Consider the following 23137-nt stretch of genomic DNA (forward strand, 5'->3'; position numbering starts at 1 on the left):
GATCCAAGTGACATGTGACAAGTGGTAAAAATATGGAGTTAGTCTCCACAGGTGACACACGTGAACAAGTGGTAAATAATGGAGTTAGATCTGGGTGACAGATGTGGAGAAGTGGTAAATAATGGAGTTAGATCTGGGTGACAGATGGGGACAAGTGGTAAATAATGGAGTTAGATCTGGGTGACATGTGGACAAGTGGTAAAATATGGAGTTTGTTCTAAGTAACATGTGGACAAGTGGTAGATGATGGAGTTTGTTCTAAGTAACATGTGGACAAGTGGTAGATGATGGAGTTAGATCTGGGTGACATGTGGACAAGTGGTAGATGATGGAGTTAGATCTGGGTGACATGTGGACAAGTGGTAGATGATGGAGTTAGATCTGGGTAACATGTGGACAAGTGGTAAATAATGGAGTTAGATCTGGGTGGCATGTGGACAAGTGGTAAATAATTGAGTTAGATCTGGGTGACAGATGTGGACAAGTGGTAATTAATATCAAGTTTCTGGTTAAAATATTTACTTGTTAAAATGCATTTTCTTTGTACAGTGGAATAACTTTTCATTCTACCATTATATCTGGACAGTTGTAAAGTGAATTTAACCTGTTATTTTGATCAGTTTAATGTAGAAAAACATTATAGTAATTACATTTGTACATTGTAGTTTTGAAAAACAACAAGTATTGGTTGTTGTCTCTATTCAGAGTTTCCTACCATTCCAGTCAGTTTATTGCACTGCACTAGATCAGGATTTTGAAAATTCTAACACCTGCTTCTCTACTTGTGCACTTCTACAAGGGCACAAGTTTATTGAGGTAAGAGAGAATAATTGTGAAGGTTATTATGTCCCTTCTGTATATTTGATATACTGAAATAACTCAATATATTGTATAACAACTGAAGTACTCATCAACTGATCTGTAACTTAATTAAAACAATGTAAATATAACACCAATCATATATTTCAGTTACTTGAACATAAACTTTATTTTAAACGGTAACAAACCTTCTTCATAAACAACAGTTGCAGATTTTGCAGTGATCCCACCATTGAACACCCTACATCTCGTTGACCACAAGAAAGGTATGGGAGAAACTATCCAGTATCTTTCATACTTGGGCCTTGAATGTCTTTGGAATATTTAACATTATCTAAAGTGTCAACCTGCCAAGATTGGCCTAATAGATTGGGAGTACTTAACCAAAAGGCTTTACAAAATAGAAATAGGTCAGAGCTTAATTTTGACCTTCTTAGGACATGTTGCAATAGATCATAGTGTTTAAATATAAATTTTGTTTGAGATTGTCCCAATATACTCAAAGGAGTAACAGTGCTAACAAGCACACATTTCATTTATATATATGTATTTTAGTGAAAATTAATACATTTTGATAGTTCAGTAAACAAACTGACAAGAACTGCAATGAAACTAGCAGATCAAAACATCTGACTAGTTATGTTATTAAACAAGTCTTTATATCCAAACATCTGACTAATTATGTTATTAAACAAGTCTTTATATCCAAACATCTGACTAATTATATTATTAAACAAGTCTTTATATCCAAACATCTGACTAATTATATTATTAAACAAGTCTTTATATCCAAACATCTGACTAATTATATTATTAAACAAGTCTTTATATCCAAACATCTAACTAATTATGTTATTAAACAAGTCTTTATATCCAAACATCTGACTAATTATATTATTAAAGAAGCTCTAAGCAAGTCTTTATATACAGCAAGGTGTACATCTATGTATAAAGGCTTTGTTAGAGCATGATAGTCGCAGTAGACTTAAGTGGGTGGGACACTTCATACTAATATAACTTACTGTGCTATCAGTTAGTGCCTTTCTTCAATAATGGGAACTGAATGCTGACTTCAAGAGGTAAGTTTTTAACTTACCGTAAATGGTAGTACATTTTTATTTTTATTTCAATTATTTTTTACTTGAGAGAGAAGTCACCTTCCACAACTGTCTGCAGGCAGTGAAGGGTGATATAGATGTTAAAAATTATGAGTTTCAGCACAAACATTTCACTCTCCTAATTTCTATTTCTATATGTATTGCTACTCTTTTATTTCTTATGTGAGACTGGTGAATGGAGATTAAGACAGATAGATGATGTATCTCCACTGCAATATGGGTCCTATTTCTGCAATCACCTCAAAAACCTAGGGTACATTTATAATCCCACATTATAGCTTGTACTGTGGGATCTTTTCAATTAGTGCAGCATTTTTGGATTACTTTATTTTTGCTTCAACTCGTTTTTAAGTTATAACAAACTAATATATAAATATATATATTATATCATGTATTAAAGAAATTACATTTTTAGACACCTGTGAGGCTGTGTGTTCATTCTGCTTTACCATATACATCATATATCCCTCCACCTTTATAAGAGGCCTAGCTGTATTCCTTGGTTTGCTGATCAAAGCTGTGTTAATGAATCTTGAATATGCAAAACTATAGTCCACAGTAGAGGCTACAGCCAATCAAAGAATGCATTAGGCCTTTACATCAAAGGAAAGAAGGCTTCAGCAGATATATATAAATTGTTTTTATAGTTTCAGTTTTATTTTTCATAGCATTATTTTGAAGATAAAACCTTAAAATATAAGTCGTGATTTCTGCTTAGCTGTGAAAATAAAATAATCTAGAATAACAAACATAAAATAAGAAACAGAGGCCATGTCTAACCTTGTTGTCTGTTTACACCTCAAAATGAAAAGTCTACCTTTTCATGGTTCTCATTACAGGGTTTCATGATTTTCATATTATTAAAGTTAGAATATTGAAGCAAAAATTTCAGACTTTTGTCTTTCACTTGGTATAATAATTTTACAACTCAAATTAAATGCTAACAGTATATATGAAAACTTTGTAGCCATTATCAGGACGAAGAAATGAGCATGAGAAAGCACGTAAACAGATCAAAGATAAGTGGCAGAGAGAGTTAAAGAGAATGGTGAGTCTGTTTAATACTTAGTTTTAGGTAATGGATGTTAGTAATGATTCAAGGAAGTGTTTATACTGTCATTATCAAATTATATAAAACTTCGACATATTTGTAGCCCCCAGTTTTTGTTCGTGTTTGTTGAAATACTGCATACACAGTCATGTGAAAAAGTGAGGACACCCTATGAAAGTCTGTGTATTTTTGGATATACAGGTATTTAATCTCAATTTTAACAGTACTGAGAGATTAAAGTAATATAACTAAACAATTAAAACTGAAGAAAAGACACTTCAAGATCTTCTGTAAATGTAATTCTACAAACATGCGTATTCTTACTGAGGAAAAAGTTAAGACACTCCTACATTTATTCCCACTTAAAATGGCTCAACTCACACAGGTGTATCATCACACCAAGTGCACGTGATTAGAAGATTGTTACTCAGCGTTGTGAATGAGGCTTGTCCTATTTAAACATCAGACATTTAATTTGGTGTGCTCGTGACTGTTGAAGTGAGAGTGAGCACCATGGTGAGAGTAAAAGAGCTGTCTGAGGCCTTCAGAAAGAAAATTGTAGCACCTTATGAGTTTGGTAAAAGGGATTTAAAATAAAGATTTTGAAATCAGCCATTCCACTGTTTGGAAAAAAGTCAACAGTGAAGAGCTTTCAAACAAACTGCTAACATGCCCAAGTCTGGTTGTCCAAGCAAGTTCACCCCGAGAGCAGACCGCAAGATGCTAAAAGAGGTCTCCGAACACCCTAACATGTCATCACGGGACCTACAGCAGGCTCTGGCTACTGTTGATGTGAAAGTGCGTGCCTCTACAATCAGAAAGAGACTGCATAAGTTTAACTTGCATGAGAGGTGTGCAAGGAGGAAACCTTTGTTCTCTGAGAAAAACATTAAGGCCAGACTGAAGTTTGCCAGAGAGAATGTAGACAAAGACCAGGACTACTGAAATAATGTTCTTTGGACAGATGAGTCCAAAATTAAACAGAGGACATATTTGGCGTAAACCAAATACAGCATTCCAGGAAAAGAACCTCATACCAACTGTGAAGCATGGAGGTGGAAGTGTCATGGTTTGGGGCTGCTTTGCTGTAGCAGGACCTGGACAGCTCACAATCATAGAATCCACCATGAATTCTACTGTGTATCAGAGGGTGCTTGAGGATCATGTGTGACTATCTGTACGACAATTAAAGTTGAAGTGGAACTGGACCATGCAACACGACAATGACCCGAAACATACCAGTAAATCCACCAATGACTGGCTGAAAACTAAGAAATGGTGAGTCCTGGAATGGCAGAGTCAAAGCCCAGATCTTAATCCCATTGAGATGCTGTGGGGTGATTTGAAACGAGCTGTACATGCAAGAAACCCCTCAAACATCTCACAGCTGTAAAACTTCTGCATTGAGGAGTGGGGCAGACTTTCTTCAGACCAATGTCAGAGACTGACAGATGGCTACAAGAAGTGTCTCACTGCAGTTATTTCAGCCAAAGGGGGTAACACTAGCTATTAGGGGGTAGGGTGTCCTAACTTTTTCCTCAGAATATGCATATTTGTAGAATTATATTTACAGAAGATCTTGAAAAGTCTTTTCTTCAATTTTAATTGTTTAGTTATATTCCTATAATCCCTCAGTATTGTTGAAATTGAGATTAAATATATATATGTGTGTGTGTGTGTGTGTGTGTGTGTGTGTATATCCAAAAATGTTACAAAAATACACAGGCTTTCATAGAGTGTCCTAACTTTTTCACATGACTGTAACTTCCATTTTACCAGTATATTTCTTAAAATAAAAGTATTGATTCAACATATTACTCACTGATTTTCATTTGGTTGAAACATTAATGAATTTATAACAGTTTTATCCAACTATTGATGAGGGGTTGGGGTGTGCTGTTGACTGAGCTGGTGGGGCGTGCTGTTGGCTGAGCTGGTGGGGCGTGCTGTTGACTGAGCTAGTGGGGTGTGCTGTTGACTGAACATTTCTTTTAATATAGCAGCTTAAAATTAGAAAGAGCTTGTGGAACTTGATCTGTGAAATAAACAAGCAACACTTCTTCACAAATATCAATAATCAAAGTGGATTTATTGAATATTATTTATTTTTGAGAGATTTGATGAATTGAATGTATTGTAAAAATGATTGTGTTGTTGAAGGTAAGGAAAACTCTTTTGTTTGATAATATAATCTTAACTTGAATCAGATCTTAATACAACCAAAATGTTCATGTGTGTTGTCATACAATGGTGATGTTGATTATTTAACATATAGAAACCTTTGTTGTAAAACAGCACGAAGCCATAAGCAACTTGCGAAAGGCTAAAAGTTTGTATTACCAGCGGCAGCAAGAATATGAAAAGGCCAAAGGATCGGCTTTAAAAGCTGAAAGTTCTGAGAGCAGTGAAACGAGCAAAGTGGACAAGAAACGACGCTTAGAAGATGATGCTTCACAGAGAGCCACTGAAGCTGAAACCACTTACAAAGCTTGTATAATAGAAGCTAACGAGAGACAACAGCAATTACAAATCATTAAGGTAAGACTGAAACCACTGACACAGCTTGTATAATAGAAGCTAACGAGAGACAACAGCAATTACAAATCATTAAGGTAAGACTGAAACCACTTACACAGCTTGTATAATACAAGCTAACGAGAGACAACAGCAATTACAAATCATTAAGGTAAGACTGAAACCACTTACAAAGCTTGTATAATAGAAGCTAACGAGAGACAACAGCAATTACAAATCATTAAGGTAAGACTGAAACCACTTACAAAGCTTGTATAATAGAAGCTAACGAGAGACAACAGCAATTACAAGTCATTAAGGTAAGACTGAAACCACTTACAAAGCTTGTATAATAGAAGCTAACAAGAGACAACAGCAATTACAAATCATTAAGGTAAGACTGAAACCACTTACAAAGCTTGTATAATAGAAGCTAACGAGAGACAACAGCAATTACAAATCATTAAAGTCAGATTGAAACCACTTACCAAGTTCCTATAATAGAAGCTAATGAGGGACAACAGCAATTACAAATCATTAAGGAAGCAAGACTGAAACCACTTACCAAGTTCCTATAATAGAAGTTAACAATAGACGACATCAATGACAAATCATTAAGGTAATAAGACTGAAACTACTTACCAAGTTTCTACAGTAGAAGCTAACGAGAGACAACAGCAATTACAAATCATTAACGTAAGAGTGAAACCACTTACCAAATTTCTACAACAGAAGCTAACGAGAGACAACAGCAATTACAAGTCATTAACGTAAGACTGAAACTACTTACCAAGTTTTCACAACAGAAGCTAATGAGAGACAACAGCAATTACAAGTCATTAAGGTAAGACTGAAACTACTTACCAAGTTTCTACAATAGAAGCTAATGAGAGACAACAGCAATTACAAATCATTAATGTAAGACTGAAACTTCTTACCAAGTTTCTACAACAGAAGCTAATGAGAGAGAACAGCAATTACAAATCATTAAGGTAAGAGTGAAAACACTTACCCAGAGTCTAAGATAGAAGTTAGCAGTAGACAACAACATTTACAATATTATTAAGATAAGACTGAAACTACTTACCAAGTTTCTACAACAGAAGCTAACGAGAGACAACAGCAATTACAAGTCATTAAGGTAAGACTGAAACCACTTACACAGCTTGTATAATAGAAGCTAACGAGAGACAACAGCAATTACAAATCATTAAGGTCAGACTGAAACCACTTACCAAGTTTCTATAATAGAAGCTAATTAGAGACAACAGCAATTACAAATCATTAAGGAAGAAAGACTGAAACCACTTACCAAGTTTCTATAATAGAAGTTAACAATAGACGACATTAATGACAAATCATTAAGGTAATAAGACTGAAACTACTTACCAAGTTTCTACAACAGAAGCTAACGAGAGACAACAGCAATTACAAGTCATTAAGGTAAGACTGAAACCACTTACCAAGTTCCTATAATAGAAGCTAACGAGAGACAACAGCAATTACAAATCATTAAAGTCAGACTGAAACCACTTACAAAGCTTGTATAATAGAAGCTAACGAGAGACAACAGCAATTACAAATCATTAAGGTAAGACTGAAACCACTTACACAGCTTGTATAATAGAAGCTAACGAGAGACAACAGCAATTACAAATCATTAAGATAAGACTGAAACCACTTACACAGCTTGTATAATAGAAGCTAACGAGAGACAACAGCAATTACAAATCATTAAGGTCAGACTGAAACCACTTACCAAGTTCCTATAATAGAAGCTAATGAGAGACAACAGCAATTACAAATCATTAAGGAAGCAAGACTGAAACCACTTACCAAGTTCCTATAATAGAAGTTAACAATAGACGACATCAATGACAAATCATTAAGGTAATAAGACTGAAACTACTTACCAAGTTTCTACAACAGAAGCTAACGAGAGACAACAGCAATTACAAGTCATTAAGGTAAGACTGAAACCACTTACCAAGTTCCTATAATAGAAGTTAACAATAGACGACATCAATGACAAATCATTAAGGTAATAAGACTGAAACTACTTACCAAGTTTCTACAACAGAAGCTAACGAGAGACAACAGCAATTACAAGTCATTAAGGTAAGACTGAAACCACTTACACAGCTTGTATAATAGAAGCTAACGAGAGACAACAGCAATTACAAATCATTAAGGTCAGACTGAAACCACTTACCAAGTTTCTATAATAGAAGCTAATTAGAGACAACAGCAATTACAAATCATTAAGGAAGAAAGACTGAAACCACTTACCAAGTTTCTATAATAGAAGTTAACAATAGACGACATCAATGACAAATCATTAAGGTAATAAGACTGAAACTACTTACCAAGTTTCTACAACAGAAGCTAACGAGAGACAACAGCAATTACAAGTCATTAAGGTAAGACTGAAACCACTTACCAAGTTCCTATAATAGAAGCTAACGAGAGACAACAGCAATTACAAATCATTAAAGTCAGACTGAAACCACTTACAAAGCTTGTATAATAGAAGCTAACGAGAGACAACAGCAATTACAAATCATTAAGGTAAGACTGAAACCACTTACACAGCTTGTATAATAGAAGCTAACGAGAGACAACAGCAATTACAAATCATTAAGGTCAGACTGAAACCACTTACCAAGTTCCTATAATAGAAGCTAATGAGAGACAACAGCAATTACAAATCATTAAGGAAGCAAGACTGAAACCACTTACCAAGTTCCTATAATAGAAGTTAACAATAGACGACATCAATGACAAATCATTAAGGTAATAAGACTGAAACTACTTACCAAGTTTCTACAACAGAAGCTAACGAGAGACAACAGCAATTACAAGTCATTAAGGTAAGACTGAAACCACTTACCAAGTTCCTATAATAGAAGTTAACAATAGATGACATCAATGACAAATCATTAAGGTAATAAGACTGAAACTACTTACCAAGTTTCTACAACAGAAGCTAACGAGAGACAACAGCAATTACAAGTCATTAACGTAAGACTGAAACTACTTACCAAGTTTCCACAACAGAAGCTAATGAGAGACAACAGCAATTACAAGTCATTAAGGTAAGACTGAAACTACTTACCAAGTTTCTACAACAGAAGCTAATGAGAGACAACAGCAATTACAAATCATTAATGTAAGACTGAAACTACTTACCAAGTTTCTACAACAGAAGCTAATGAGAGACAACAGCAATTACAAATCATTAAGGTAAGAGTGAAAACACTTACCAAGAGTCTAAGATAGAAGTTAGCAATAGACAACAACATTTACAATATTATTAAGATAAGACTGAAACCACTTAACAAATTTTTGTAACTTCTAATGATATAACACAGATAATATGTAACAACCAAGATATGTGAAAAGTGATTGTAATGATATAACACAGATAACATATAACAACGAAGATATGTGAACAGTGATTGTAATGATATAACACAGATAACATGTAACAACCAAGATATGCGAACAGTGACTGTAATGATATAACACAGATAACATGTAACAACCAAGATATGTGAACAATGACTGTAATGATATAACACAGATAGCATGTAACAACCAAGATATGTGAAAAGTGACTGTAATGATATAATACAGATAACATGTAACAACCAAGATATGTGAACAGTGACTGTAATGATATAACACAGATAACATGTAACAACCAAGATATGTGAACAGTGACTGTAATGATATAACACAGATAACATGTAACAACCAAGATATGTGAAAAGTGACTGTAATGATATAACACAGATAACATGTAACAACCAAGATATGTGAACAGTGACTGTAATGATATAACACAGATAGCATGTAACAACCAAGATATGTGAACAGTGATTGTAATGATATAACACAGATAACATGTAACAAACAAGATATGTGAACAGTGACTGTAATGATATAACACAGATAACATGTAACAACCAAGATATGTGAACAGTGACTATAATGATATAACACAGATAACATGTAACAACCAAGATATGTGAACAGTGACTGTAATGATATAACACAGATAGCATGTAACAACCAAGATATGTGAAAAGTGACTGTAGTGATATAATACAGATAACATGTAACAACCAAGATATGTGAACAGTGACTGTAATGATATAACACAGATAACATGTAACAACCAAGATATGTGAACAATGACTGTAATGACATAATACAGATAACATGTAACAACCAAGATATGTGAACAGTGACTGTAATGATATAACACAGATAACATGTAACAACCAAGATATGTGAACAGTGACTGTAATGATATAACACAGATAACATGTAACAACCAAGATATGTGAAAAGTGACTGTAATGATATAATACAGATAACATGTAACAACCAAGATATGTGAACAGTGACTGTAATGATATAACACAGATAACATGTAACAACCAAGATATGTGAACAGTGACTGTAATGATATAACACAGATAACATGTAACAACCAAGATATGTGAACAGTGACTGTAATGATATAACACAGATAGCATGTAACAACCAAGATATGTGAACAGTGATTGTATTGATATAACACAGATAACATGTAACAACCAAGATATGTGAACAGTGACTGTAATGATATAACACAGATAACATGTAACAACCAAGATATGTGAACAGTGACTGTAATGATATAACACAGATAACATGTAACAACCAAGATATGTGAACAGTGACTGTAATGATATAACACAGATAACATGTAACAACCAAGATATGTGAACAGTGACTGTAATGATATAACACAGATAACATGTAACAACCAAGATATGTGAAAAGTGACTGTAATGATATAACACAGATAACATGTAACAACCAAGATATGTGAACAGTGACTGTAATGATATAACACAGATAACAAACTGATGATATTGTTCCAGCTTAGTTTCAGGTAACTCCTGACAAAGTTGTAGCAGTGAAGTATTGAACTAACAATAATATAATATAGAGGTTCTGGAAGTCCAACGTTTGATTTTATCTAGCTCAATAAAGTTTGCTAGTAGTTAGTAGAGAACTGCTTTGTTCTGATCCACACAGTGTGTTCATGTTATTAATGTGGATATCTAATTGAATAACAGTAATACGCAGCTTTGCAATGGGAATATTTATTTATTAGTGTTTATAATTATAAGACTGGATCATTTCTAAGATAGGGTCAAAAGCATTGAATAGATTTTACTTTTTCAAATTTTAATATTTTATTCTCATTAAACGTTTAATAGGAAATGATCAACCTGCCACAGTCTATGAAAATTGTGTGCAAGTTTTATTTTGTTATTATATATTATACTTTGAATAACATAAACATTATTTATAATAACTAAAGAATAGCTTCTTGATGGCTCTTCCTGTAAGACAGTATTAGTTAATTAAATATTTTACTGTTTACCTATAACAAACCTGGTGGGCCTAGCATGGCTGGGTGGTTAAGGCATTTGATTTGTAATCTGAGGGTTGCAGGTTTGAATCCCTGTCACACCAAACATACTCACCCTCTCAGCCATGGAGGCATTATATGATGGTCAATCCCACTATTCATTGGTAAAAGAGTAGACCAAGAGTTGGTGGTGAGTGGTGATGACTGGCTCCCTTCCCTCTGGTCTTACACTGTTAAATTAGGGAAGGCTAGTGCAGATAACTCTCAAGTAGCTTGGCATGAAATCCAAAATAAACCAAACAAACCTGGTGATTACTGTTCAGATATGTATGTTATAAAGTCTGTATCAAGATAAGTTTTGTTTTGAACATTGTTTACCTTGTGAGTTATGTATAAAGTCTGTATCAAGATAGGTTTTGTTTTGAACATTGTTTACCTTGTGAGTTATGTATAAAGTCTATATCAAGATAGGTTTTGTTATAGTCACTATTTACCTTGTGAGTTTATGTATAAAGTCTGTATCAAGATAAGTTTTATTATAGTCACTATTTACCTTGTGAGTTTATGTATAAAGTTTGTATCAAGGTAGGTTTCATTATAGTCACTATTTACCTTGTGAGTTTATGTATAAAGTTTGTATCAAGATAGGTTTTATTATAGTCACTATTTACCTTGTGAGTTATGTATAAAGTCTGTATCTAGATAGGTTTTATTATAGTCACTATTTACCTTGTGAGTTTATGTATAAAGTCTGTATCAAGGTAGGTTTTATTATAGTCACAATTTACCTTGTGAGTTATGTATAAAGTCTGTATCTAGATAGGTTTTATTATAGTCACTATTTACCTTGTGAGTGTATTTATAAAATCTATATTAAGCTAGGTTTGTTTTCAGGGAGAAGTGTTAAAACTGGTCCGTGAGCTCATGTATCAGTGTGATCAGACAATGAAAGCCGTTACAGTTGCTTACTTTCAACTTCAGCATACAGTTTCTGCTCCTGCTCCTGTACAGGTAATTAGTAAATTAAATAAATCCTGAGTAAAACTGTTCCATCAAAGAAATCAAATATCTGATAAAAGGAATATTATGTACTCTTGTTTTCCTCAGTAATAATTATGTTTTTAAACCTGAATAACCAGGTATATCGATTAAATTTTTAAAATATTTACTGATCTTTTTTTTTTGGCCAGTTATACTTTAAGACATTGATAATAATATTTGTTTTAAACATTATATAACACCTTGTGGTATAGCTATTACTCTATCCATAATGTTATGGTAGTTGTTCACTTAGAAAAGTTAACCTTGCTTTGTGTACTTGGTTCTATCCATACTGTTATGGTAGTGATTCACTTAGAAAAGTTAACCTTGCTTTGTGTACTTGGTTCTATCCATACTGTTATGGTAGTGATTCACTTAGAAAAGTTAACCTTGCTTTGTGTACTTGGTTCTATCCATAATGTTATGGTAGTTGTTCACTTAGAAAAGTTAACCTTGCTTTGTGTACTTGGTTCTATCCATACTGTTATGGTAGTGATTCACTTAGAAAAGTTAACCTTGCTTTGTGTACTTGGTTCTATCCATACTGTTATGGTAGTGATTCACTTAGAAAAGTTAACCTTGCTTTGTGTACTTGGTTCTATCCATACTGTTATGGTAGTGATTCACTTAGAAAAGTTAACCTTGCTTTGTGTACTTGGTTCTATCCATAATGTTATGGTAGTGATTCACTTAGAAAATTTAACCTTGCTTTGTGTACTTGGTTCTATCCATACTGTTATGGTAGTGATTCACTTAGAAAAGTTAACCTTGCTTTGTGTACTTGGTTCTATCCATAATGTTATGGTAGTGATTCACTTAGAAAAGTTAACCTTGCTTTGTGTACTTGGTTCTATCCATAATGTTATGGTAGTTGTTCACTTAGAAAAGTTAACCTTGCTTTGTGTACTTGGTTCTATCCATAATGTTATGGTAGTGATTCACTTAGAAAAGTTAACCTTGCTTTGTGTACTTGGTTCTATCCATACTGTTATGGTAATGATTCACTTAGAAAAGTTAACCTTGCTTTGTGTACTTGGTTCTATCCATAATGTTATGGTAGTGATTCACTTAGAAAAGTTAACCTTGCTTTGTGTGCTTGGTTCTGTCCATAATGTTATGGTAGTTGTTCACTTAGAAAAGTTAACCTTGCTTTGTGTACTTGGTTCTATCCATACTGTTATGGTAGTTGTTCACTTAGAAAAGTTAACCTTGCTTTGTGTACTTGGTTCTATCCATAATGTTATGGTAATGATTCACTTAGAAAAGTTAACCTTGCTTTGTGTACTTGGTTCTATCCATACTGTTATGGTAATGATTCACTTAGAAAAGTTAACCTTGCTTTGTGTACTTGGTTCTATCCATACTGTTATGGTAATGATTCACTTAGAAAAGTTAACCTTACTTTGTGTACTTGGTTCTATCCATACTGCTATGGTAGTGATTCACTTAGAAAAGTTAACCTTGCTTTGTGTACTTGGTTCTATCCATACTGCTATGGTAGTGATTCACTTAGAAAAGTTAACCTTGCTTTGTGTACTTGGTTCTATCCATACTGCTATGGTAGTGATTCACTTAGAAAAGTTAACCTTGCTTTGTGTACTTGGTTCTATCCATACTGTTATGGTAGTGATTCACTTAGAAAAGTTAACCTTGCTTTGTGTACTTGGTTCTATCCATACTGCTATGGTAGTGATTCACTTAGAAAAGTTAACCTTGCTTTGTGTACTTGGTTCTATCCATACTGTTATGGTAGTGATTCACTTAGAAAAGTTAACCTTGCTTTGTGTACTTGGTTTTGTTATCTAAACTTACCAAGAATGGTTAACTTATTAACAACAAGATCTTTACTTTTTCCAGTTTCAGACTCTGTGTGAAACCAGTAGACTTTATGAACCAGGAACTCAATACATGGAATATGTGAAACATCTTTCTCCCTCAGGGAAAACGTATTATGCATCTGTCCCTTTTACCTTTGAGCCTTTCTCTTGTGACAGCAGGTTAGTGTATTCAGGACTATTGTGTTTCACTTTTCTACATGATCAACACAGATAAAAAATTTCAAAAATTATTTTATACAATTTCAAACATACAGGGGTCTGATAATAAGGTAGCAGAACTCTTAATGTATCAAGTCTTTTTATTTTAAAGTAAGAAAACTTCATTCTCTTCAAACTATAAAGCATAAAAAATAAAAACACAATATCAAATTGGTGTTTTGGGTTTTTTTTTCCCTCTGACAAGCCAAATGGCAAAACCTAACTTTTAAAGAAGGAAGCATTGTTGTCATGACCAGTTCCACCATACAAATGTCAACTTTGGATGATGTCTCTCACTTAATACATGCATTAAAAGATGCAACAACTTAATCCATAGAAATATCTCTCTTACAATTAAGTTTCAGTCAACCAGTTGTCTAGATCTTTCTGGTTTCAGAACAGTGGTGTCTTTAATCATATGGTTAAAACAAGTAATGGTTTCATGTTTCGCTTGTTATCAAGTACAAGTTGGTATAACAGAAGTAAGAGCTTCATGTTTCACTTGATATCAAATGCAAGTTGGTATAACAGAAGTAAGAGCTTCATGTTTCACTTGTTGTCAAATACAAGTTGGTTTAATAGAAGTAAGAGCTTCATGTTTCATTAGTTTTCAAGCATAAGTTATTTTAATAGAAGTAATAGTTTCAGGCTCACTTGTTATCAAGTACAAGTTTGTTTAATAGAAGTAAAAGCTTCAGGCTGCACATGTTATCAAGTACAAGTTTGTTTAATAGAAGTAATAGCTTCAGGCTGCACATGTTATCAAGTACAAGTTTGTTTAATAGAAGTAATAGCTTCAGGCTGCACATGTTATCCAGTACAAGTTGGTTTAATAGAAGTAATAGCTTCAGGCTGCACATGTTATCAAGTACAAGTTTGTTTAATAGAAGTAATAGATTCAGGCTGCACATGTTATCAAGTACAAGTTTGTTTAATAGAAGTAATAGATTCAGGCTGCACATGTTATCAAGTACAAGTTTGTTTAATAGAAGTAATAGATTCAGGCTGCACATGTTATCGAGTACAAGTTGGTTTAATAGAAGTAATAGCTTCAGGCTTCACGTGTTATCGAGTACAAGTTGGTTTAATAGAAGTAATAGTTTCAGACTTCACATGTTATTAAGTACAAGTTGATTTAATAGAATAAGAGCTTCAGGCTTCACATGTTATGAAATACATTAATAATGAGAATGAATTTAGGTTAGAAATAAGTCATACTATGATTCTACTTTTTTGTTGCATGTATGTATTAGAATGAATAATTAAATAGACCTACAGGGAAAATAATAATACACTGTAAATATATTTTAGTATAATTAATGGCTGGAAGATAGAAGCCCTTGGAAGTGTTTTAACATTACAGTTCCTCTTGATTTTTGCTGTTATCAACATTGTTTTAGAGTATCTGATATATAACTAACTTTACTGTATTGTATTAAATGTTTTAAGTTTGACTGGTATAATTTTAATGTTACTGATATTTCTTAATGAAAGATGTTTTAGAGTTAAACTCAAAAAGGTAGTGAATTATGTTACTAATATTTTATTATATCTTATAGATCAGTGTTAATACAGTATTACTCTGTGTTCTATATGGTTTGTGATGGGATTTATAAGTATGGTAAATACATTTTCGTTATAATGGGATTTATAGATTTTTATTTGGCGTCATCATTGAACTGTTAATATTTTGTAGGTTCATAAAGTGATATATAGATCTGTACTATACATATTAAACGTGTACTGTCAACTAGATTGTTTTGAATGTGTGTTAAGCACATGTACTGCCAACTAGATTGTTTTGAATGTGTGTTAAGCACATATACTGCCAACTAGATTGTTTTGAATGTGTGTTAAGCACATGTACTGCCAACTAGATTGTTTTGAATGTGTGTTAAGCACATGTACTGCCAACTAGATTGTTTTGAATGTGTGTTAAGCACATGTACTGCCAACTAGATTGTTTTGAATGTGTGTTAAGCACATGTACTGCCAACTAGATTGTTTTGAATGTGTGTTAAGCACATGTACTGCCAACTAGATTGTTTTGAATGTGTGTTAAGCACATGTACTGCCAACTAGATTGTTTTGAATGTGTGTTAAGCACATGTACTGTCAACTAGATTGTTTTGAATGTGTGTTAAGCACATGTACTGTCAACTAGATTGTTTTGAATGTGTGTTAAGCACATGTACTGTCAACTAGATTGTTTTGAATGTGTGTTAAGCACATGTACTGCCAACTAGATTGTTTTGAATGTGTGTTAAGCACATGTACTGCCAACTAGATTGTTTTGAATGTGTGTTAAGCACATGTACTGTCAACTAGATTGTTTTGAATGTGTGTTAAGCACATGTACTGCCAACTAGATTGTTTTGTTTTTTAATAAAAACTTTCATGTGCGCTCAGAGTTTCACTGTAATTATTATTTGGTTAAAGTAGCAAGTTACTTAACTTTAAATAAAAAGTTCAGATCAAAGTTGGATGTGAAATCCTTTCTTTATATAGGTTTGATAAAGATCGTCGTTCTAATGGCTCTATGGAGAGTTGTGAAGATTCTCCACTCCATGCATCTGTTTACAGCAAGTTGTCTACAGACAGTAAAGGTGTGTAATCACATTTAAAATATGAGGTTTTCAACTTATTCTTTTATTGAAGGCTAATTAATGTGAATGTTTGTTTTATATTATAATTAATGACTGATAAGTTATCTTTTCCTGAGGGGTAACTAATGACAATGTTAAATGTTTCTTTCTATGAGGGTTAGTCTTTAATAATAGTAGAGCATGTCTATGTGTGTGTATGTGACCAACATAGTGCCAAGAGGAAAGAACCTAGAAACCTGAAACTTTGCACCCTACTAAGTGAATGCTGAAGGTTTGTGCCTAGATATTATTACTTATTCCCAGATGCATGCATATCTTTTTAATGAGGCAAGCTGGGTAGAAGCAACTTCTAAAATATCAGAAAGTCAATGCATTTTAGTAACAATTCATTCCAGCAATAGCTATTATGTCCTGTTGCTTAGCAATAAAAGGGTACTGTTGTCAGTCTGTGTACTGAAAGTATAAAATGAAATGTATAGACAACAAAACTGGAATATATTTATAGATTTCTTAAGTTAGGTTTCTGTTGGTTAAAGAGGTTTGTTTTTATTAAAAATGTTAGTGATATAACAGAACATATCTTAATTCAGAAGCAAGTTCAAATTAAATCCATATTTTTACTTTTACGATAAATGTTATGCACTTCACTCAAGCTCACAGTATCTCACACTGGGTGTTTACTTTAGGCTGAAAGATTAATTTCTTTAAATTATACCAATATTTACTACACTTACAAGGTTTCACAACAGTTCCCTTCATGGCCCTCTTGTAACCCCACCACTAAAATCGTAATGGAAAGACAGTAATTGAACTATTCTATTTGGTTAAATGTTTTTCAGCTTTTACCATTCCACTTATTTTGAGAAATCAAGTGTGACATGATGCAACACACACTGGCTATTATTCTTAACTTACTATACGTTTTTTATGACTTTATCTTTCTTGGAAGTAATATTGTTTAAAACACACTAAAATAGGTTCAGAGTACACACACTGACAAATAACCCCTAGAATGTGTCAGTACACACACTGACAAATAACCCTAGAATGTGTCAGTACACACACTGACAAATAACCCCTAGAATGTGTCAGTACACACACTGACAAATAACCCCTAGAATGTGTCAGTACACACACTGACAAATAACCCCTAGAATGTGTTGGTACACAGACTGACAAATAACATCTACAATATGCCAAGCAAACCTACATACTTCAGCAGTTAGAGTTAAATGTATCTTTTATTAAGAAGTAATGAGTGAGAATAGTAGGTTTTAAGGTATATCTTGTATTATCTGTGTGTTTGTCTATAAAATAAGCAAGTTACTTCCACCCACTAACCAAGAATTGTACAATTTCACATAATCCATAATGAATGATGTGTCACAAGTTGTTAGTCTGATACAGTAGGTTTTAAAGGGACATAATATGTTGTTAATTATAAGCTATTTTGTAATTATATTTAATATTTAATTTCCTCTGCAAGTGGTTGGTTTTTAGTGTTAGAGTTATGTTCTGTGCACACAGTTGGATAAGATAATTTCTATTATAAATTTCATTTGTCTGTGTAATGAATATTTTGTTTAACTGTATTGGTCTATAGATCTTGCTAAGTACCAGCAACCAATGAAAGCATGGAACACTGGGGCTCATGCAGGAATGGGCAGCGATTCAGACAGTATCAGCAGTTGCCACAGCAACAAATCCCAAGAAACTAGTCCTCCAGGCAGTCCACAAGTAGCTCAACATAAAATGTTAGCCATGTCTTCAGGAGATGAATTGGAAACTGACCATGACAACAGTTAGTAGTTTTTATTTTTATGTAAACGATGCCTGCTATCAAAATAAGCATAATGTCCACAGGCAACAGCTAGTGGTTTTTATTTGTATGTAAACATTGCCTGCTATCAAAACAAACGTGTCCATACAAACCTTTTTTGATGTCCATACAAACCTTTCTTGGTGTTCATACAAACCTTTCTTGGTGTTCATACAAACCTTTCTTGGTGTTCATACAAACCTTTCTTGGTGTCCATACAAACCTTTCTTGGTGTTCATACAAACCTTTCTTGGTGTTCATACAAACCTTTCTTGGTGTCCATACAAACCTTTCTTGGTGTTCATACAAACCTTTCTTGGTGTTCTTACAAACACATAATTAGATAAGTAAACATACCCTTGCATAAAGACTTTCTGTTAAATTATTTAAATTATTTTTAAGTTCTAGGTAAACATACCCTTGCATAAAGACTTTCTGTTAAATTATTTTTAAGTTCTAGGTTTTTAATCAAGAATCAGAATGAGTGTTTGTACAGTGTTTAATATAAGTCAGTTTGGACTCTTGTTGCTTGTTTTTTGGCCAGCTGACAGTGTGGGAAGACGGACGTGTATGTCAAGAGCTGCTGAAACACACACTTTTAAAAAGTTGAAAACACCGGCAAGATGTCGAGAATGTGATTCGTACGTCTACTTTCAAGGTGTAGAGTGTTCTGAGGCAAGTGTTTACTGATTTTCATTTTTACACTGAGTTTACTAATATTGAGACTTTTAGATATAAGATGGGTAAGTGAATGTGTATTATTACTCTAGTGTCACCTTGCTCAGGTTTGTGGATATAATGAAGTAAATGTTTATTGTTACTCCAGTATGGCCTTACACAGGTTTGTGGATATAAGATGGTTAGGTGAATGTTTGTTGTTAGTCAAGTGTTGTTGTGACTCATGGTTTGTGGATGTAAGACAATTAAGTGAATGTTTATTGTTACTCCAGTGTGGTCTTGCCAGCCACAAGAAATGCCTGGAGCTACTACCCATCCAGTGTGGCCACAAGCGACTCCCTCGGAAGATGACCACTTTTGGCGTGGAACTTATAGCACACTCGAGGGAATCATATGAGGAAATACCTCACATTATTACCAAGTGTATAGAGGAGATTGACCGTAAGGGATACTTCATCAAGGTTTGTGATGAGGCTGATATTCTGAGGTCATTTAGGACCCCCTTTTTGTTATTTATATTGTTATAATAGTTGACTAAGTTTTATGTTGAATCTAAATAAAGTGAATGTTCTCTTATGTACACTTTATATTTTGATAAAACATGGGCTTTAGATCAGCTGGTTATATTTGTTGCATTACAGTTAGCCTGTTAATAACTCTTAACAAATATTTCTCCGTGAATCTATACACGTAAGAAGAACATGGACCCCATGCTATATTCCCAGCAGACCTTATAAGTTGAGGTATTGTCTGAAGTAACAATCACAGCAGCATGCGTGGTTTGTGGGTGCAATCTCATGATGTTCGTTTTGCTGGAAACCTGAATAAACCATAAGAAAAGGTTTTGTTAAAATTGTCATCAGTGTTGTTGTGACCTAATGTCTAACTATATTCTTTGGCATTTAAGATATTTTTCACAAAATCATTGCAGTAAGGCACTTCTTACTTTGTACTCAAGTCTGTCTTACTGTGTATTTTCTTGTTTCAGTTTGTGCCACTTCTCAGTTTGAATTCACGTTATTATATTTACTTATGAACAGGGCATTTACCGTGTTTCTGGAGTGAAGTCAAGGGTGGAAAAACTGTGCCAGTGCTTTGAGAATGGAGCAGAATTAGTTGATCTCACTGAAGTACACCCTAATGTAATAGCTAACGTCTTAAAGCTGTACTTGAGACAGGTAGAGAAAGCCTTAGATTTCTTATGTTACAGTTCCATCACTTAATACATCACAATAAAGTTTTAAAAGTATATAATTAAAACATTCACCAATAAATCATTTGTGTTAGACAAAAAATAATGGAAAGAAATACTTGTGATGAGCAGGAGATTCTAACAGTTAAGCTGAGTTACAGGTAAACCTGCAGTTCTAGTGTCAAATATTGATTTTTCTCTTTAAGCTGCCTGAACCTCTGCTGACCTTCAGACTCTACCCTGATTTCATTAAAATTGCTAAAGTAAGTGCTCAATATTAAGTTTTTGCTGATATTATTTACATAAGATTGATAAAACATAATCTATTGATTCATATTAAATTAGATGTGAAAGTCTAGAAACATTTGATCTTGTAATTCATTCTGGTTTGGTAAATTAAAATCTAATAATACTCTATACAAATCTTTTAAGCTGACTAACGTCTTTGTTAGTTCATTACAATAAATATTACATACATTGATATAATTGTTTGTTCATTATAATAAATGTTACTTATGTTGACATTATTGTTAGTTCATTACAATAAATATTACTTATGTTGAAATTTGTTTATTATTATTATTGTATACAGTTTTGGACAATAGATGTTTGTTGGTATTGTTGTATTAAATATTTGTGATGAGTGATAAATAGGTTTTGAAAGTTCAAATTACAAAATGTTTCAAGTAACCAGATTGTATAAATGTATATTAATGTAATGTTTCTAAAGTGTGCATGTTTTACTGAAAGTGGGCAGAGTAAGTGTCTAATGAGATATTTGTTTTAGGATTACCCATCACAGAAGGATGAGTTATCTGACACTGTCAATGCCGTTGATGAGTTGTCTTGTTTAGTGCAACGATTACCTCGAATACATTTTAAAACTTTGGCCTACCTTATGCATCACTTGAAAAGGTTTGTTATGAAAAAGAAAAGGATTCATTGATTTGTAAAGTTAACATTTACTGTTTATTTCTGCAAAGAATGCAGTAGGGTAACTGTTACTAAAACTGTCATAATAAATACTAAAACCAAGAATAAAAGAATCTATACAATGATTCTCTCTAACAGACCACAAGTTTTATTAGTTTATATATTTAGACGTAGATCGTATCTGTGTAGAATGTTGTACGACTGCTTCCTGTATTTGTAGACCCTTTCCTTACCTGCTTCCCTCGGCATGGTTTGCCTGTGTTCCCAATCCATCGTTTTCCACAATGTCCTCCTCTGTCTCTTTTCTTCTGGCTTCCATTCAACTCTGCTGTGCTTCAACCAGCATGTCTGTGCAAGTTACCTTGGCAGCTACTATTTTCAAGACTTTCTGCCCATGTTTTTAGCAGTATTTGGGACCAGCTTTCTAGGCCTGCTTACCAGAACCTTGTTAAATCTTTTATTTTTAACTTCATGATAGACCTTCACAGTTACTGTAATGGTCATAATATTCCCACCTTACTCTATCGTACCAGACTAAATATAATCCCACTTTACATTTTAAAGTAAAATATGAAAGGTCAGTGGAGTGATAAGAAGTGTATTAGTGAAGGAAGGGATAAAAGAATGTAATAGTTGTAACTGTTACATTCTATTTAGGATACAGTAAACTTGTTTAACAATGGAAAGTAGAAATATTTAATGTGTGTTATTAAACACCGTTAAAAGCAAAATAAACTTCTTAACTCTTTGCCACAGGTATTCCTTACTGTGCATGGACACAAAGTTTTAGTGTGCTACATTCAAAGTTTTATTAGACTACTAATGTATTATATAGTAGTGCACTACTACCATTAGTATAAACAAAATTAGGGTTAAATGTCATTGACAGCAAGAAAAAAAGATTAGATAAGTACTTTTATTTCCAGTTTTTGTTTGTTTATTATTATGAAATTAACTACATGAGGCATGTACATCAGTGGCTCATAGTAATGTAAATTGATAGTGTTACGTGTGTTGTATAGTCCCCAAGTGATTTACCATTTATATTGTACAAAGTGCAGTAAGACAATAGCATTTAATTATAAATAAATGTATACTGTTACAAGCTTAAAGTTACTGAAGATAAATGTAGTTTCATATTACAATTTGAAGTAAACAAGAAAAAGGGTAATTTTGATTTATTTAGGTTTATCTGTTGTTTTTTTGTGATTAAGAAGTTGGTCAAATTGATTAATCCCATATAGAGATAGGTTAGTGAGGCCAGTGAAAATAACAAATGAAATAGAAAGTTTTGCCAGAAGTTTAGGAAGTTCTAGTGATTAAATGTTTAAATGTATTTAGGAAGTTCTAGTGATTATATGTTTAAAATGTATTTAGGAAGTTCTAGTGATTATATGTTTAAATGTATTTAGGAAGTTCTAGTGATTAAATGTTTAAATGTATTTAGGAAGTTCTAGTGATTATATGTTTAAATGTATTTAGGAAGTTCTAGTGATTAAATGTTTAAATGTATTTAGGAAGTTCTAGTGATTATATGTTTAAAATGTATTTAGGAAGTTCTAGTGATTATATGTTTAAATGTATTTAGGAAGTTCTAGTGATTAAATGTTAAAATGTATTTAGGAAGTTCTAGTGATTATATGTTTAAATGTATTTAGGAAGTTCTAGTGATTAAATGTTTAAATGTATTTAGGAAGTTCTAGTGATTAAATGTTTAAAATGTATTTAGGAAGTTCTAGTGATTATATGTTTAAATGTATTTAGGAAGTTCTAGTGATTAAATGTTTAAATGTATTTAGGAAGTTCTAGTGATTAAATGTTTAAATGTATTTAGGAAGTTCTAGTGATTATATGTTTAAATGTATTTAGGAAGTTCTAGTGATTAAATGTTTAAAATGT

At 33.0% G+C, this 23137-nt stretch overlaps 1 protein-coding gene across 6 annotated transcripts in view; it reads left to right on the plus strand.

The window, feature by feature from the left end:
* The window catches only part of LOC143231028 (rho GTPase-activating protein 45-like), a 98802-nt gene that overhangs the window by 62763 nt on the left and 12902 nt on the right, over positions 1 to 23137 (plus strand). For all 6 annotated transcript variants that reach the window (XM_076465505.1, XM_076465514.1, XM_076465522.1 and 3 more), the window contains 12 exons: positions 706 to 816; positions 2905 to 2985; positions 5284 to 5526; positions 11828 to 11944; positions 13832 to 13971; positions 16519 to 16616; positions 18220 to 18417; positions 18980 to 19110; positions 19386 to 19574; positions 20154 to 20291; positions 20512 to 20568; positions 21093 to 21220. In XM_076465505.1, the coding sequence (XP_076321620.1) occupies positions 706 to 816; positions 2905 to 2985; positions 5284 to 5526; positions 11828 to 11944; positions 13832 to 13971; positions 16519 to 16616; positions 18220 to 18417; positions 18980 to 19110; positions 19386 to 19574; positions 20154 to 20291; positions 20512 to 20568; positions 21093 to 21220 (1631 nt within the window). The remainder of the gene's footprint in view (positions 1 to 705; positions 817 to 2904; positions 2986 to 5283; positions 5527 to 11827; positions 11945 to 13831; positions 13972 to 16518; positions 16617 to 18219; positions 18418 to 18979; positions 19111 to 19385; positions 19575 to 20153; positions 20292 to 20511; positions 20569 to 21092; positions 21221 to 23137) is intronic.

This window comes from Tachypleus tridentatus, chromosome 1 (genome assembly GCF_004210375.1).
Source record: "Tachypleus tridentatus isolate NWPU-2018 chromosome 1, ASM421037v1, whole genome shotgun sequence".
NCBI lineage: Eukaryota > Metazoa > Arthropoda > Merostomata > Xiphosura > Limulidae > Tachypleus > Tachypleus tridentatus.